The 15,275-nt window shown below is 44.0% G+C and overlaps 1 protein-coding gene across 3 annotated transcripts in view; it reads right to left on the bottom strand.

The window, feature by feature from the left end:
- The window catches only part of DYNC2H1 (dynein cytoplasmic 2 heavy chain 1), a 352,996-nt gene that overhangs the window by 311,339 nt on the left and 26,382 nt on the right, over nucleotides 1-15,275 (bottom strand). For all 3 annotated transcript variants that reach the window (XM_053308090.1, XM_053308091.1, XM_053308092.1), the window contains exons 11-16: nucleotides 10,804-10,928; nucleotides 9,221-9,396; nucleotides 4,632-4,827; nucleotides 2,861-2,956; nucleotides 1,198-1,338; nucleotides 1,008-1,106 (exon numbers count right to left, since the gene is read on the bottom strand). In XM_053308090.1, coding sequence (XP_053164065.1) covers nucleotides 1,008-1,106; nucleotides 1,198-1,338; nucleotides 2,861-2,956; nucleotides 4,632-4,827; nucleotides 9,221-9,396; nucleotides 10,804-10,928 — 833 coding nt within the window. The remainder of the gene's footprint in view (nucleotides 1-1,007; nucleotides 1,107-1,197; nucleotides 1,339-2,860; nucleotides 2,957-4,631; nucleotides 4,828-9,220; nucleotides 9,397-10,803; nucleotides 10,929-15,275) is intronic.

Here is a 15,275-nt window from a genome sequence, read left to right as displayed (position 1 = left end):
TGTTACACACAGTGGTCCACCAGAGCAGGGATTCTCGATGTTGGGTGCCCAGCTGTTACTGGACTTCAACTTCCATAATCCCCAGCTCCAGTGGCCTTTGGTTGGGGATTATGGGAGTTGGTTCAATAAAATCTGGGGACCCAAAACTGAGATTCCCTGCACCAGAATGGGAAGCTCACTGGAAAGAGAGGAAGGTGTGCCCTCTCCTGATGTTGCTCCCCCTGCAATTGGTATTAGGAGGCATCTTGAACATAAGAAGCTGCCATATACTGAGTCAGACTATTAGTCTATCTAGCTCAGTATTGTCTACACAGACTGGCAGTGGCTTCTCCAAGGCTGCAGGCAAGAATCTCTCTCAGCCCTATCTTGGAGATGCTGCCAGGGCGGGAACTTGGAACCTTCTGTTCTTCCCAGAGAAGCTCCATCCCCCGAGGAGGAGATCTTACAGTGCTCACACATCATGTCTCCCATTCATATGCAACCAGGGTGGACCCTGCTTAGCTAAGGGGACAAGTCATACTTGCTACCACATGATCAGCTCTCCTTTCCCTGGTGGCCCATATCTTGCCTCTGAGACTAGAGGTGACCTATAGCCACCAGACTAATAGCAATTGATAGACCTGTCCTCCCAGGTGTTATAGCTTTGCGTCGTAAGGAAGGTGCTCTAGGCCGCTGATCATCTTGGTTGTCCTCTTCTGTATCTTTTCCAGTTCTATACTGTCCTTTTTGAGATATGGTGACCAGAACAGTATACTATCTCATTGGCTTAAAATGTTACAACATATAGCCTTATTTTATTATTTTATTTTCATAGCATTTATGTTAGGTAAGCACCTACTGCCCAGGGCACTGACTGAGCTACAAAGCCATGCTCTACTCCATAACGAAACCTAATTTTTCACCCACTGCAAATATTTTCATATATTACCAAATATCTGGGGAACAAGTCTTTGGGGGGGGGGGTGTTGTAACGTTTGCATAAAATTTACATAACAATGGAAACATGCCTGTAACTCAAGACTGGAAAAAACAGCTCTCAGTTCCTGCAACCCATCTTTCCAGCGCTGCTGTTGCCGAAGCAGATCAATGTTCATTAGGCCAACTACCTATCAACAAAATGTTAAACCATGTTAAACTTGACAGCAACCAAGCAGAAACAAAGAACAAAGCAAAGTGATCTATGGCAGTCAAAAATACCTTCTCTGTGAAACTGGTATGCCATTTCCTCAACTTTCTGTTTTCTGTGGCAAGCCGTTCTGCCGCACTTTGGAGCTTTTTGATATATGCTTCCAGCTCTTTAGGATTATCCCATGTTATCTGTCCATCAGCCTTTGAATGCTACCAAAGAGTGGGGAAAAGTTACATGGATAAGTGACAAATATTCAATTCTTCATGTAAAGAATTACACATCCCCCACCTTGGCATATTTATGGATCCTACAAATACACAGGGAGGTAAGGAAGTTTGGTTCTTTTGAACTAAGAAAACAGAAGAAAAGGCTATGGAAGGAATATAAAGGAAGCATCTAAAACAAACAAAATATGCCTTTCCCCCCTTTTTGCTAATGATATACAAGTACCAGTCTGATTCATTGCTAACAACACAATACATAATTCCTATGCAGTGGATCACCTTCTTCAGAAGGGATAATGGTGCTATGGAAACTTCTCTCAGTTTCCTCCCCCATTGGGCAGAGTTTCTGCTGGGAAAACTTCAAGAAGCCACTGCCTTCCCTGTCAAGTGTATGTACTACTTCAGTTGCTGCTGCTCTACAGAGGGTAAAAGTCACTCTCCCTAGAAGTTTCATCAGCTGCTACTACTGGGGGACTTATTTTCTCCAGCTTTTCCATTGAGAGCTCTAGTGCCAATGTTTCTAGAGATGTGCACGGAACCGGGCAGAGGTGGTTCAACGGGGGGGGGTGCATCTTTAAGGGCAAGGGAGGGTGCACTTACCCCTCCCGCCGCATTCCGCCCGCCGGCACTCTGTTTGGTAAAGCCCCTCAGGGCGGCGTACCTCCCTGCCACCCCGTTGACGAGTCTCCCAGAAGTGACCGGAAATATCAGATTCAGCAGCGCGCTCCGGGCACATGCCTGTTGCGCACACATGCCTGCCGTGTGCGCGCGCCCATGCCGGCATGCCAGATACTTCCAGTCACTTCCGGGAGACGCGACAATGGGGTGGCAGGGAGGTACGCTGCCGCCCCAAGGGGCTTTACCAAAATGAAGCACCAGCAGGGAGATGGAACAGGAGGGGAAAGTGCACACTCTCTCGCCCTTAGAGATGCACACACACCCCACCGTTGAACCAGTGGAACCACCCACCGGTCGAACAGGTTTGGAGGCCCATAAAGGGCCTCTGAATCGGTTCCGTGCACATCCCTAATTGCTTCTGCTATTCCATGGAGATAGAAGAGGGGGAGAGAGAGAAAGAGAGAGAGATGAAATCCACAAGGTCTTTGTCATTTTCACCTCTATTTTTTCCTTTGAAACTGTAGCTTGCCCAGCTGCCCAAGTACAGGGAAGAAAGCTTTGTCAATTTCACCTTTTTCCCCCATTAAAAGCAGTGTGTTTACAGCAATGCAGAAGCAAGGCTGAACATTCTCCATGTTTTAATTAAAAAGTGAAAACTGGTACACTTTCTCCTCTTCACCACATTCCCCTATGACTTCAAAGCAAAATTCTTTGTCAAGGTCTCTTTTTGCCCTGTAGTGAGACTCTCTACAGTTCCTAGTCTATAGCAGAGGAGAGGAACAGCATTTTTAAAACAAGAAGTGCTTGGAGGAGGTGGGGGGAGGTAGGTAATGGAGACAATGAAAAGGTTTTGGAAGGAAGTAATAAAATTTTGTGCATCAATAATTACTTTAATGATCTGTTCAAATGCTAAAGCAGACTGTAGCATCATTGGCTTCTGACTTGGAATCATTTGCTGATCAATAGAGTTGTAAAAGTGTGCCACCTATAAATATAAAGGAAGTCCATTATGCATAAACATGGTATTTAAATTTTTTTCCCTCTGGTTATTGTTTAGGATATTCAGCTATAAGCATATCAACATTAATTATCCCAAGTATACATTGAACAAATAAGCAACTCAATATAGAGGCGAATCTCACGATCAGTGAGACTTGCCAGGAAGGGGTTTACGGGGAGAGCGGGCTTAGCCCACTCTCCCCGCAGACAAGCAGGAAAGCAGCCCTGGGTGGCCGGATCGGCCACCCACACAACTGCCGGCTCCGTCATGGAGCTGGTGGGGGCTGTGGGGATCGGGGGCCACATGGCCCCCGGAAGTTCCAGGATGCCTCGCAAAAGCGCGGGGGGCATCCTGGAGAGACCCCCAGGGCTGGAAGGCTTGTTTCAGCCTCCTAGCGGGGGTCTCCTCATATGTTGCCACAGCGCAGAGCCATGCCATGGCAACACACGATCAAAAAAACACTAGCTCCACTAACCTCCTCTAAGGGGAGGGGGAATTAGGAGGGTTTGCTACCGGGAGCCGCTCCTGTGGCAGCAGATGATCGGGCAAAAGCGGGCTAGGCTCCCTTAGCCCACTTTTGCCCAATCGTGAGAATCCCCTCACAATCATGTTAAAGATAGTGGTATACAAGTTAAATAACTAGATTAGATAGATAGATAGATAGATAGATAGATAGATAGATAGATAGATAGATAGATTGATTGATTGATTGATTTCTTGTATCATATCTACTATTGATGAACACTTAAAACTGATGCATTTATCCTTCAACAAGTGCTCAAAGTGTTAGCCTCAATCTTTGGTACCAGCATCTAATCTGCCATTGACAACTATTTGCCCCTCCTTGCTTATAAAAACATCAGCGAGACTTTAGCAGCCATCCACAACACTGACTATGCCCAAGCATGTACTGAGACCTTTTATATTAGAGAGCTCCGGCTATAGAGCGGTATATAAATGTAAGTAAGTGCTATATATTTAGACTGCAATCCTATGCACATCTACATAGGAGTAAATCAAAACAATGAGACACTTCAAATTCATTGAAGTTCAAATTCATTGAAATTCAATGAAATTCAATGAATTTCAAAAGCAGTCTGTTATTCAGTGTTGGAAGCTACTGTTAAAAAGAAAAGGGATCTAAAAGTTTGCTGGATTTGTACAGGCCCTTACACATCTAGAAGGACTCTCTGGACTATGGCTTGGGGTCATAGTATAGCAATTGTGTACAACAGGAAGGAATTAAGACAGCTATTTTCAGTGGTTTTAAGCACAATAAAATAAATTTTAAAATGCACTCTTATGCTTTGCATGGCACTATAATCAGGTGCATTTCTTCCAATGTAGATTGTTAAATGAACCAGCACATGTATAATTGAACTCTGTATATAAGTGCAAACTTTATTTCATATTCCACCACATCTTTCCATTCAGTTTCAGACCCACATAAACATGTAATTAAGTATTTTTGTATATTTCAAAGTGCCTGTGTTTAACGCCTTCTCATCCGTTGGGTGAAATTTAATTCCTTTATACATGGTAACATAAGCAGAGACTCAAGGAATCATGAACCCTATAATCTAAAGAATGCATTACAACATTCTAGAAAAAATCCATCAAGAAGACAGCATTCATTTAATCGTAGTTTACGACATCATACCTGCTTAAGAATAACAGCTTGCTTGCAGAATTTTTGTGCTGTGTTTGAAGCATACTGTATTTTGGCAGGAATAACAAACCCAAGTGCAGAGAGCTGACGAACTTCTCTTAGGAGAGTCACCAAACGATCTGAATAATGTATTTTTAGTGCTCCATCAGAATGATCCAGCTCCATAACAGGGCTGCTAGCCTGTATGCTAAATCAAAACATCTATATTACTAACCATTATTTTTCAGAAGCAATATTTTTACACTATCAACGGCTATATAGTTCAAGAACATCTACGTTGGTCAAAGCTTATGAAAGTTTGTTTCCATTCTAAACCGGAACATGTGTAATATACACATAAAGTATGCAAACAAAGAAACAGGTTGCTTTCCTGTAACAGATGATCAGGTAGTGGTTCCATACATTCATAAGTAGTGGGTTCTGCGCCTGCGCAGATCAGCTTCGGGAAGAATTCATTAGCTCCTCGCGGCGCCAACCGCCCACTACACGTGACTGCGGTACCCTCTAGCGGTGGTTAGGCATCTCCATATTACGTTTCTTGAAGGCCGACATAGCAGCCAGGTCATGACGGCATAGTGGTAAGTGCATTCTGTCCAGTAGCTTGCAACTGTCACAGCGGGGATGGACGGGCGGGTTTTATGAATGTATGGAACCACTACCAGATCATCCGTTACAGGTAAGCAACCTGTTTATCTGGTTAGTGGTTCCAACATTCATATGTAGTGGGTGAATTACGAGCTACCCAGATGGAGGCGGGTAAGCATTGCAAGTTACTGTAACACCCTCTTGAGGACCGCCCGTCCGAATTCAGCAGCCTTAGCCGTGCGCAGGTCTATGGCGTAGTGTTTTACAAACGTCTGGTGAGACAACCAAGTTGCTGCTATGCAGATATCCGTGAAACGAATGCCTGACAGATGTGCCGCAGATGCGGCATAAGCCCTAGTGGAGTGTGCCCGGATCGACGTTGGAGGGGTGACACCCTGCTGATCATACGCCAATTTGATCAATTCCACCAGCCAGAAAGACAATTTCTGTCGAGTAGGCGAATACCCCTTACACTTGCCCTGCAAGCCCACAGACAACTGAGGTGTCCTTCGAATATCCTTTGTGGCCCTTAAATAGAAGAGAAGGGCTCGACGAACATCCAATGAATGCATTGCCCACTCAAGTGAGGACGTAGGGTCTCTGAAAAAGGTAGGCAACACAATTTCGGTATTAAGGTGAAACTCCGTAACAATCTTTGGACAGAATTCGGGATTCAAGCACATGATGATCCACACTGGATAAATCCTTGTATAAGGCTCATCAATGCGGAGTGCACGCAACTCACTTACTCACCTGGCCATGGTGATGGCCACCAAGAAGAGTGTCTTGAAGGTTAAAAGTTTCATCCAACACCAGTCAAGGTCACACGCACTGGTACATGAGAATTTGTAGTCTGAGTCGCTGCTTGGTGCAGGGTGGAAGTGGGAAGTGGTGGAACCTGTGGCACATTAGCTTATAGGGAAACAGAGCGCTGACGCAGTAAAAGCACCGATGCTTGAACGTCCATCTCTATGACCTGCACCAGCATTAAAACCGTTTGCACAGCCGTCTCTTTAATAACCCTAGGGCTCTGTTCCCGTTCACGTAATCATTCTCTAAATAATGCGTAGTCTGAGCCAGGTATCCTCATCGTGTCATCCCAACCACCACTGGGTAAGAGACCTGAGACCAGCGTCCCCTTTGTCAACAGAGAAGGTGTCTTCGGTATTTGCCCAGGGAGGTAGTCACCTACGCGAAAACCCATAAAGGTGCCCGTCGATGGTTTACTTTCCTCAGAGTTCATCATGCGGGTTAGCCTGTTAGCTTCCTGCTCGCCTGCCCCTGGTGTGACTGGGGATGGCACTGGCAAAACCTGAACCACCGACGTCGGCTCCTCGTCAATGTCGAGGTGCTCAAGCTCGATGTCGGGGTCAGCGTCGAGTTCTGTGTCCACAATCACTGCGACTGTCGATTCCGACACAGCTATCGATGCCGAAGCCATCAACGTCAACGGGTTTTTAGCTGCGGGTACGGTCGTCGTATCGACGTAGTGTCTCAGGACTTGAAGTCTGCCTCTCATACTCCAACCTGGATTCCTTCAATGTCGACTGTTCACAATGTCGACTGCTTCGTGGCCGAAGCCCAGGAGTCAGAGGATATTGATAGGGCATCGAAGCCGGAGACAAAGACGCCGCTCGACGTCGAGGAATTACATAATCTTGCAGCCCCGAAGGCAAAGGGGTATGCTCCGCAACTTGGTCATGGTGTCTGTGCTTCTTATAGGCAGAACCGTGCCCAGAAGCGTCACCCTTGTACTTTCTCTTTAAGCCAGACCGACGCTCCTCCGGTCATTTAAATGTCGACGAAACAGTCGTGGCCCTCAATGTCGAAGCAGCAGATGTCGACGAGACCTCTTTCAACTTCCCCAGACCTTTAAACTGTGCTTTCGGCACAGGACCCGGTGTCGTAGTCTTCTGAGCAGCCCTAGGCACCAATGCATCCTCCATTAAATAGACCTTAAGTCGCGCTGCCCGATTTTTAAAAGTCTGTTTGTTGAATGTAACGCAGACCGAGCAAGAAGCCGTATCGTGTGCTTCCCCTAGGCAAAACAAACAGATAGTATGGCCGTCTGTTGAGGGGATCTTCTCCTGGCAATCAGTACAACGTTTAAAAGTTGTCTTGCTGGGATTACTTGCCTTACTCGCACTGCTCATCTCAGAAACTGGCAGCCTTTCCATTCCGTGGTCAAAGGGGGAGGTCCGAGATCGCGGCCGAATCAGTTGGATAAAGAAACACATAGTCAAGTCCGTTCCAGAAGTTCAAAACCATATCAATTTTAAACCAAACCAAGGGAAATCCGTAAGAAGAGTCCAAGTCCGTTTTTCAAAGTCCAAAAAGCCGTCAACGAATAACAAACTTTTCACGAGGAGCAAACAGTCTCCGAGCACTGATCGCTATGGCGGTCAGAAAGAAACTGAATATGGAGACGCCTAACAGCCACTAGAGGGTACTGCAGTCACGTGCAGTGGGCGGTTGGCGTCGCGAGGAGCTAACGAATTCTTCCTGAAGCTGATCTGCGCAGGCGCAGAACCCACTGCTTATGAATGTTGGAACCACTAACCAGATCAGGTCTAAACTATTTCACACTGCTTCATCCTCCAGCAGGCAGGATTAATAAAGAGCACTTCAAGATTAACAAAGAGCACAGGCTTAGAAAGGAAGGGTGATTTCAGTGATTCCACCCCTTCCCTCTGCAGTCACCTGTGCCTCTCGAAAATATGTCCCTGAGGGTTATAGGGCCCTCAGGGACATATTTTTCCCCTCCCCTCCTGGGATGTGTGGAAGCATTCTTCATACACAATTCTTACTCAGTATGTCGGGCACAGCTATTATCCACCTACTTCACATGGACACCTGAGGAAGGAAAAAACTGTGATGCTTCCTCCCTTCTTGGCAGTCTTGGGTGGATGCCCAGCCACCCGTGTCCTCTGCAGCAGATGTGACAAGGGCCCAATCCTCACACTTTCCACAGGGGTAACAAGAAGGGAACCAGCAGCACAGCCTTCTCAGGCATGCATGTGAAATATCTGGAAGGCACTTTGTTAACCCTCCTCAATGAGAGGAGGTGTTAGCAGCAAAGGTGGGAAAGCAAGTGGCCAAGCAATAAACTGAGGGACTTGCACTTCATCTCACATCATCATGAAGAGTCCAGCAGTTAAGGAGGTGGTGTTAATAGTGTTCACTGCCTCTTCTACTTTGGGGTGAGAGCCATACTACACCCACTGTGCTGCCCAGAAGAAAAGAGTCCAATCCTGTCACTGAGGTAATAGAAGCCACAGCACTTCATTACCTTCTTTTCAGGTGCCATCAAGAGCGTGTGAACTTCCCTAAGTTCATTGCCCCCTCAAATCTGCTGGCTGAGGTCGGGGTTTTACCCTGCCTTGTGGCAGAGTTGGACTGGTGTGCTAAATAGATAGTAGAATTTGAATCTGCCTTCAGATTCATGGCCCATTTGCAACATTGTTCTCAATACTTAGCAAATTGCCCATCCTTCCTGAAAGTTGTGACTCCTTGCTCTACCATGTAAGGCCCATTTCAGGACAAGGACCTCTGAAAAATTCTGTGTTTGACATGGTCTTATTAGCAGAAACACAAGACATTTCCGCATCTGCTACTTGCATTAAAAACGTTGTTACTACTACTACTACTACTACTACTACTACTGCAAATATTTATATTCCACTTTTTGACAGAAGTTCCCAAAGTAGTTTACATAGAGAAATAAATAAGAAATGAATAAGAAAGATCCCTGTCCTCATAGGGCTCACAATCTAAAAAGAAACATAAGATAGATACCAGCAACAGCCACTGGAGGGCTGGTATCAGTCTAGATCAGTCATTAATCTTTCTATACTACTGTTGCGATCTGGGTTCTTTAATGCTCTGCAGAGAGGCCCTAGGTAGAGAAATCAAAACTCTTGCTTGCTTCACAATTTAGCTGCTAGTCAAAACAGATTCAAGGTTTTTTCTCACCTCACAGAATATTGTATACCTACCAAAGACCAGACTTTGGGTTTGATAAGCCTGACTGAATGTCCCTGGACCAGTAATCAAATTGCTCTTGTTCATATATTTTAAACTGTTCTAGAAGTTCATCTGCAGTACGCCGGAAGTTTCGAAATCCAGATAGGTCTGAAAGAAGTGCCTCTGCAATCTTAATGGCATCATCCACCTTAGGTATAGAATAATAAAAAGTTTCACATGTAGATTGTAAGCTGTTCTTCTAACAACACAGCACAGAAAGCCAAGACATTAAAAGCTACAATATTTAAATGATTCAAATTGTCACTATCCCCTCCCTCGACACTTGTAGAGGACAGTGCATGTCCATTCTCATGTGTAGACACCAACTAAATAGTGCACTATACTAGCAAAGTTTATAAAAATGCAACTACAACTGACCAAATGTGTCATCAGCATAATTTCCATCCTACAAAAGCAAGAGCTTTGTACAAATACAAAAACATGGCTACAGATATTGAAAATATAAATTAAAGTCACAGTCTGAAAATCTATGTAAAGTTAGGCTGATTAACTCCCACTGGGGGCAATCCTGCATTCTGTGCTCAGGAAGCACGTGGTGCAAAGTAACTCCTACAGGACTCTAGAACAATCATTTCCACCAACTATCTCTACACACACTCTTCTGTGTACACTAGTCCAGCAGGGCCATTCACCAGCAGCCCAAACACTCCTTCATTTTATCAGCAGTATCTTGTTGCCAGCTCTTCTCCAGGCCCACAATGGGCAGATACTCCCAGCACAAAGAAGCTGTAGCAGCCTGGGGAAGACCTGACAACAGAAAGCTCTCAAAAGACACAAGAGAGTTTGGGATGCTATTAAATGGCCTGCTGGATCACACTACGGGCATGGAAGAGATGGTGGGAGAAAGCCCTGTGAGAGCCACTCCACAGTCTTACCTTACTTAAGCAGTTTAACTGGGTGTAGAATTTCAGCCACAGACATCAGCTGACATACTGCACAAAGTTCTGCATATGTTGTAACTTAAAATGCAGAGAGCTGGACAAGTATACTTTTCCACAAATGCAAAAATTGTTCAAACGCAATTGCACAATGGTATGGCCATTATTTCAAATGGCCAAACTACTATGCAACTCCATTTGCACAACTTTTGCATTTGCACAAGAGTGAATTTGCACAACTGTGTGTACATTATATTTGCAGAACTGCGTAGAACTTTGTGTAGTATGTCAGCCATCATCTTTAGGACAATCTTTGAAATGTGTGGTAGCCTGAAAGGACGATCAACATCTTAAAATAAGGATATGCTACATTATTACCTTATGCATTAACATATAGCATCTGATCATAAATTTAAACGAAGCCTAAATAAATAACTGCATATTCTTTCCAGTCCATCCCTGTTTTTCTTCATCTTCCTCTGTTGATTTCCTTATGCCTGTTTTAGGACTGTGCCTCTTGGGGTAGGGACTTGTGTTCTAACTTCTTGTAAAGTATCATGTAAACAAATAGTGTCATGTATATAAAGTGTCATATATACAGATAGTACTACATAAATAACAGCATATAGCATCTGATCATGAATTTAAACTGGTACCTTCAGCTGTAGCTGACGAACCCAAACAATATTATTCACAACTTCAGAAAGATTTTTTCCAGAAAGTGGCCCTGATGCATCACCAGGAATACCATGGCATCGTGTCTCAAAATCTGTCTGGTAATCTGTATAAAAGTATTAAGCAGACTCTTGGTGAATTACACAAATGACTCAAAGCCCTACCAGTACTAGAATCTTTAATTCTACTGAATGTGCTCAAAATGGAAAAATGGTCATGTTTAAACATATACACTATGGCAACATCCAAGTTATTTGGCTTGTCAACATCCCATCACTCTTGATAAGCCTCGATCCAGTGAATCTAGAATTCAGAGATGTGTGGACAGGCTAAACTTGTGACATATGACAAACTTGTAAGTCTGACATAAGTCTCTTATGACTCAAGCTCATCCTACAAATTGCTTATGAAGAAAGAAAAACAGGTTGCTTACCTGTAACTATTGATCTTTAAGTGATCCGTAGACATTCAGAATCCTGGGTTCTGCGCCTGCGCAGGACCTCATGGATGGAATGCTCAAGTTCTTTGTGGTGCTCTAAGCACATTGTGCACTCAGCGCAACCATTTATTTGGTGGTTAGAGTACCATTTCCCTCAATTCCTGGTTGACCAAGTTGCTTTGTGATTGCCCATGCTAGGTGACCATCCTGTTACTTAGAACAACAACTTACAACACAACAGGTAAGAAACACTCATGTCTTACTGCTGTGGGGAGGTTGGGAGGGTTTATGAACATCTACGGATCACTTAAAGTTCAATAGTTACAGGTAAGCAACCTGTTTATCTTTAGCGTGATCTGTAGCACATTCATAATCCAGGGCAATTAGCAAGCTTGCCCAGGATGGTGAGAGCAGTAAGTTACTGCAAGACCCTCTTCAAGACAGTACTTTCAAAACTGGCTGCTGCAGCCGATCGAAGATCTAATGCATAATGTTTCACAAAAGGCAGGTTGATGGACCATGTAGCTGCCTGGCAAATATCTTGCATTCTAATCCCCAATAAATAGGCAGCAGAGACTGCATATGGTCTCGTAGAATGGGCTTTAACTCTGCACAGGGTTCAGCCCCTTGTACCCCATTAATATAAGTTGAACCAGCCAATGGGACAAATGCTGACAAGGAATACGTTGTCCCATCAGTCTTCCCTTGTAAGATATGAACAAAGACCTAGACTTTCAAACTGTCTTCATTCTTTCCAGGTAAAATTTCATTTAATTAACCTATTTCAAACTGGCTTTCAGGCAGGCTATGGGGTGGAGACTGCCATGGTCGGCCTGATGGATGATCTCCACATGGGAATTGACAGAGGAAGTGTGACTCTGTTCATCCTTTTGGATCTCTCAGCGGATTTTGATACTACTGACCATAGTATCCTTCTGGAACGTCTGAGGAGATTGGGGTGGGAGGCACTGCTTTGCAGTGGTTCCGCTCCTACCTCACTGGCAGATTCCAGAGAGTATCTCTTGGAGACCGTTGTTCTTCAAAATCTGAACTTTCGTATGGTGTCCTTTAGGGCTCCATATTGTCTACAATGTTGTTTAACATCTACATGAAACCACTGGAAGAGATCATCAGGAGATTTGGTATCGAGTGTTATCAATATGCTGATGACACCCAAATCTATCTCCATGTCAACTCCCTAAATGCCTGCCTGGAGGCAGTAATGGGCTGGATGAGGGATAACAATCTGAGGCTGAATCCAAATAAGACGGAGGTACCTATTGTATGGGGTCAGAATTTGGGAGATAATTTTGATCTGCCAGTTCTGGATGAGGTCACACTCCCCGATAAGGAACAGGTATGCAGTCTGGGGGTGCTTCTGGATCCGAACCTTTCCATGGTGTCCCAGGTTGAGGTGGTACCCGGAGGTGCTTTCTATCAGCTTCAGCTGATACGCCGGCTGCGTCCATTTCTTGAGATGAACACCCTCAAAACAGTGGTACATATGCTGGTAACTTCTAGGCTAGATTACTGCATTGTGCTCTATGTGGGGCTGCCTTTGTACATAGTCCAGAAACTGCAATTGGTTCAGAATGCAGCAACCAGGTTGGTCTCTGGGTCATCTAGGAGAGACCATATTACTCCTGTGTTGAAGGAACTACACTAGCTGCCAATATGTTTCTGGGCAAAAAACAAGGTGCTGGTTATTACCTATAAAGCCCTAAAAAGCTTAGGCCTTGGGTATTTAAGAGAACATCTTCTTCACCATGAGCCCCACCACCCGTTAAGATCATCTAGAGAGGTTTGTCTGCGGTTGGTGCCAACTCATTTGGCGGCTACTCGGGAACGGGCCTTCTCCATTGCTTCCCCTGAACTTTGGAATGCACTCCCTATTGAAATAAGAGCCTCCCCATCTCTGGTAACTTTTAAAAAGGCATTGAAGACACATTTATTCACCCAGGCTTTTAATTAGATTTATAGTTTTAATATTTTTAATATTGGGTTTTACAGTAAATGTTTTCAACGTTTTAAATGATTTCAATTGTTAATTGATGTGATGTTTTAAATTATTTTAATTGTAAACCACACAGAAACGCAAGTTTTGGGTGGTATAGAGATATTTTAAACAAACAAACAAATATCCATCTTACATCTAAAGCATGTAAGGCATATTCTAAAGGAGAACTTGGATTCTGAAAAAAAGATAGAAAGCAATATCTCACAATTTAGATGGAAGTCAGAAACAACCTTTGGTAAAAACATGGGGTCCAGATGCATAACCACCTTGTTTGGGAAGAATTGAGTATAGGGGACATCAAATCTTAACGCTACTAACACACTAACCCTTTTTGCCATCGTTATTGCAACTAAAAAGGCAGTCTTATGAATGACAAGCTTCAGAGGTATAATCACCATTGATCTGAAGGGCTTATTTGTCAATGTAGAAATCACTAAGGAGAAACTCCACTGTTTCAGAGGCTGACAGACTGCGGGAAGGAGAGATTGTTCATGCCCCTCAGAAAGCGCTTGCAAGCAGATGTGTAGTTTTCCCATCCCAATCACCATGTTTAGAAGAGATAGCTTCTAGGTGAAACTTTATGGATACATTCGCTAGTCCAGATCATTTTAGGGAAGATAAATACAGGAGGAACTGTTTTACAGTAGCCTCTTTCGGACTGAAGCCCTTAGAGGAAGCATAGGCAATGATACATTTCCATTTGCAAGCATAAGATCACCTGGTAGAGCTCTTTCAAACATATGGCAGTATCTTCTTCAGAACCATATCCTCCACACTGTTAGTGTCAGCATTCTGAGGTTTGGATGAAGGATCAGGCCATTGTCTTGAGACAGAAAATCTAGTCTTATTGGCAACCTCAGAGTATCTCGAGACAGGCGGAGTAATGTTGCAAACCACTGCTGACATGGCCACCACATAGCAATTAAAATGCATCTCACATCCTCTTGCAGAATCTTTGCCAAAACTCTGTTCGTTAATGGCAAAGGAGGGAAAATGTAAACCAGAGTGCCTTTCCATGATCTCTGGAATGCGTCACCCTCGGAGTAATGACCTAGGCTTACATGATAGTAGTATGAGATTATATATGTAATAAATGTAATAAATAAAAAATAAATTATTTTTTGGTTTTATAATGTGGCAAAGAGGTTGATGGAGGGAGTCTCCCATCAATTGAAGGCACTCCTGATGAATATCCCATTCGTGGGCTTGCACACTGAACATCGTACAACTCAAGACTATCGGCAAGTACACTGTCCATGCCTCATATGTGTATCGCGACAGGATACACCTAATAATGACCACACCAGTTCCAAATCTGAATGCTTAGTGCACACAGTGAGTGGGAAACCATGTTGCCTTGCTTGTTTAAACATGCAATGGCTGTAGTGTTGTCTAACTCTACTCGTACAACCACCCCTGTCACTAAGGGATGAAGGACTTTAGAGGTAGGTAAACTGCCATTAGTTCCAGAAAATTTATGTTGAGGTTGCTCTGCTGGTGATTCCAAATGCCCTGTACTTTGTGCCCCTCACAATTCACACCCCATCTGGATAGGGATGCATTAGTGGTCATGCTGAGGACAGGTGAAGGGACTTTAAAGGCAATAAAAAAGTGAAAGCTTTAAAGTGAAAAACATGTACAGGAATGTCAAAAGACATCTGTTGACAGTGCAGATTGGGCTTAAACACAGATAGGAAACACAGCTGTAGTGTATAATCACCATACACAAAGCCATCTAGCCTAGTAGATTCTGGATTCAATGAGCACATTGACATGGTTTCTCTCAGAAAGTATGCACTACGTCTCTTATTGCTCACTTGGCAAGTATGCCTTTTTTTATTTAGTGACCTGTATTGCTCCTATGTACTGAATCTGCTGGACCGGTTCCAAATGAGATTTTTCCCATTTTCTTGGAAACCTATTCTCCAAAAGATGTAGAACATACTGAATCTGAGAGTGTAACACATTTCCAGTGCTCGCCGTTATGAGCCAGCCAT

Source organism: Hemicordylus capensis, chromosome 3 (genome assembly GCF_027244095.1).
Source record: "Hemicordylus capensis ecotype Gifberg chromosome 3, rHemCap1.1.pri, whole genome shotgun sequence".
Taxonomy (NCBI): Eukaryota; Metazoa; Chordata; class Lepidosauria; order Squamata; family Cordylidae; genus Hemicordylus; species Hemicordylus capensis.
This window is presented reverse-complemented; position numbering and strand designations above follow the sequence as displayed.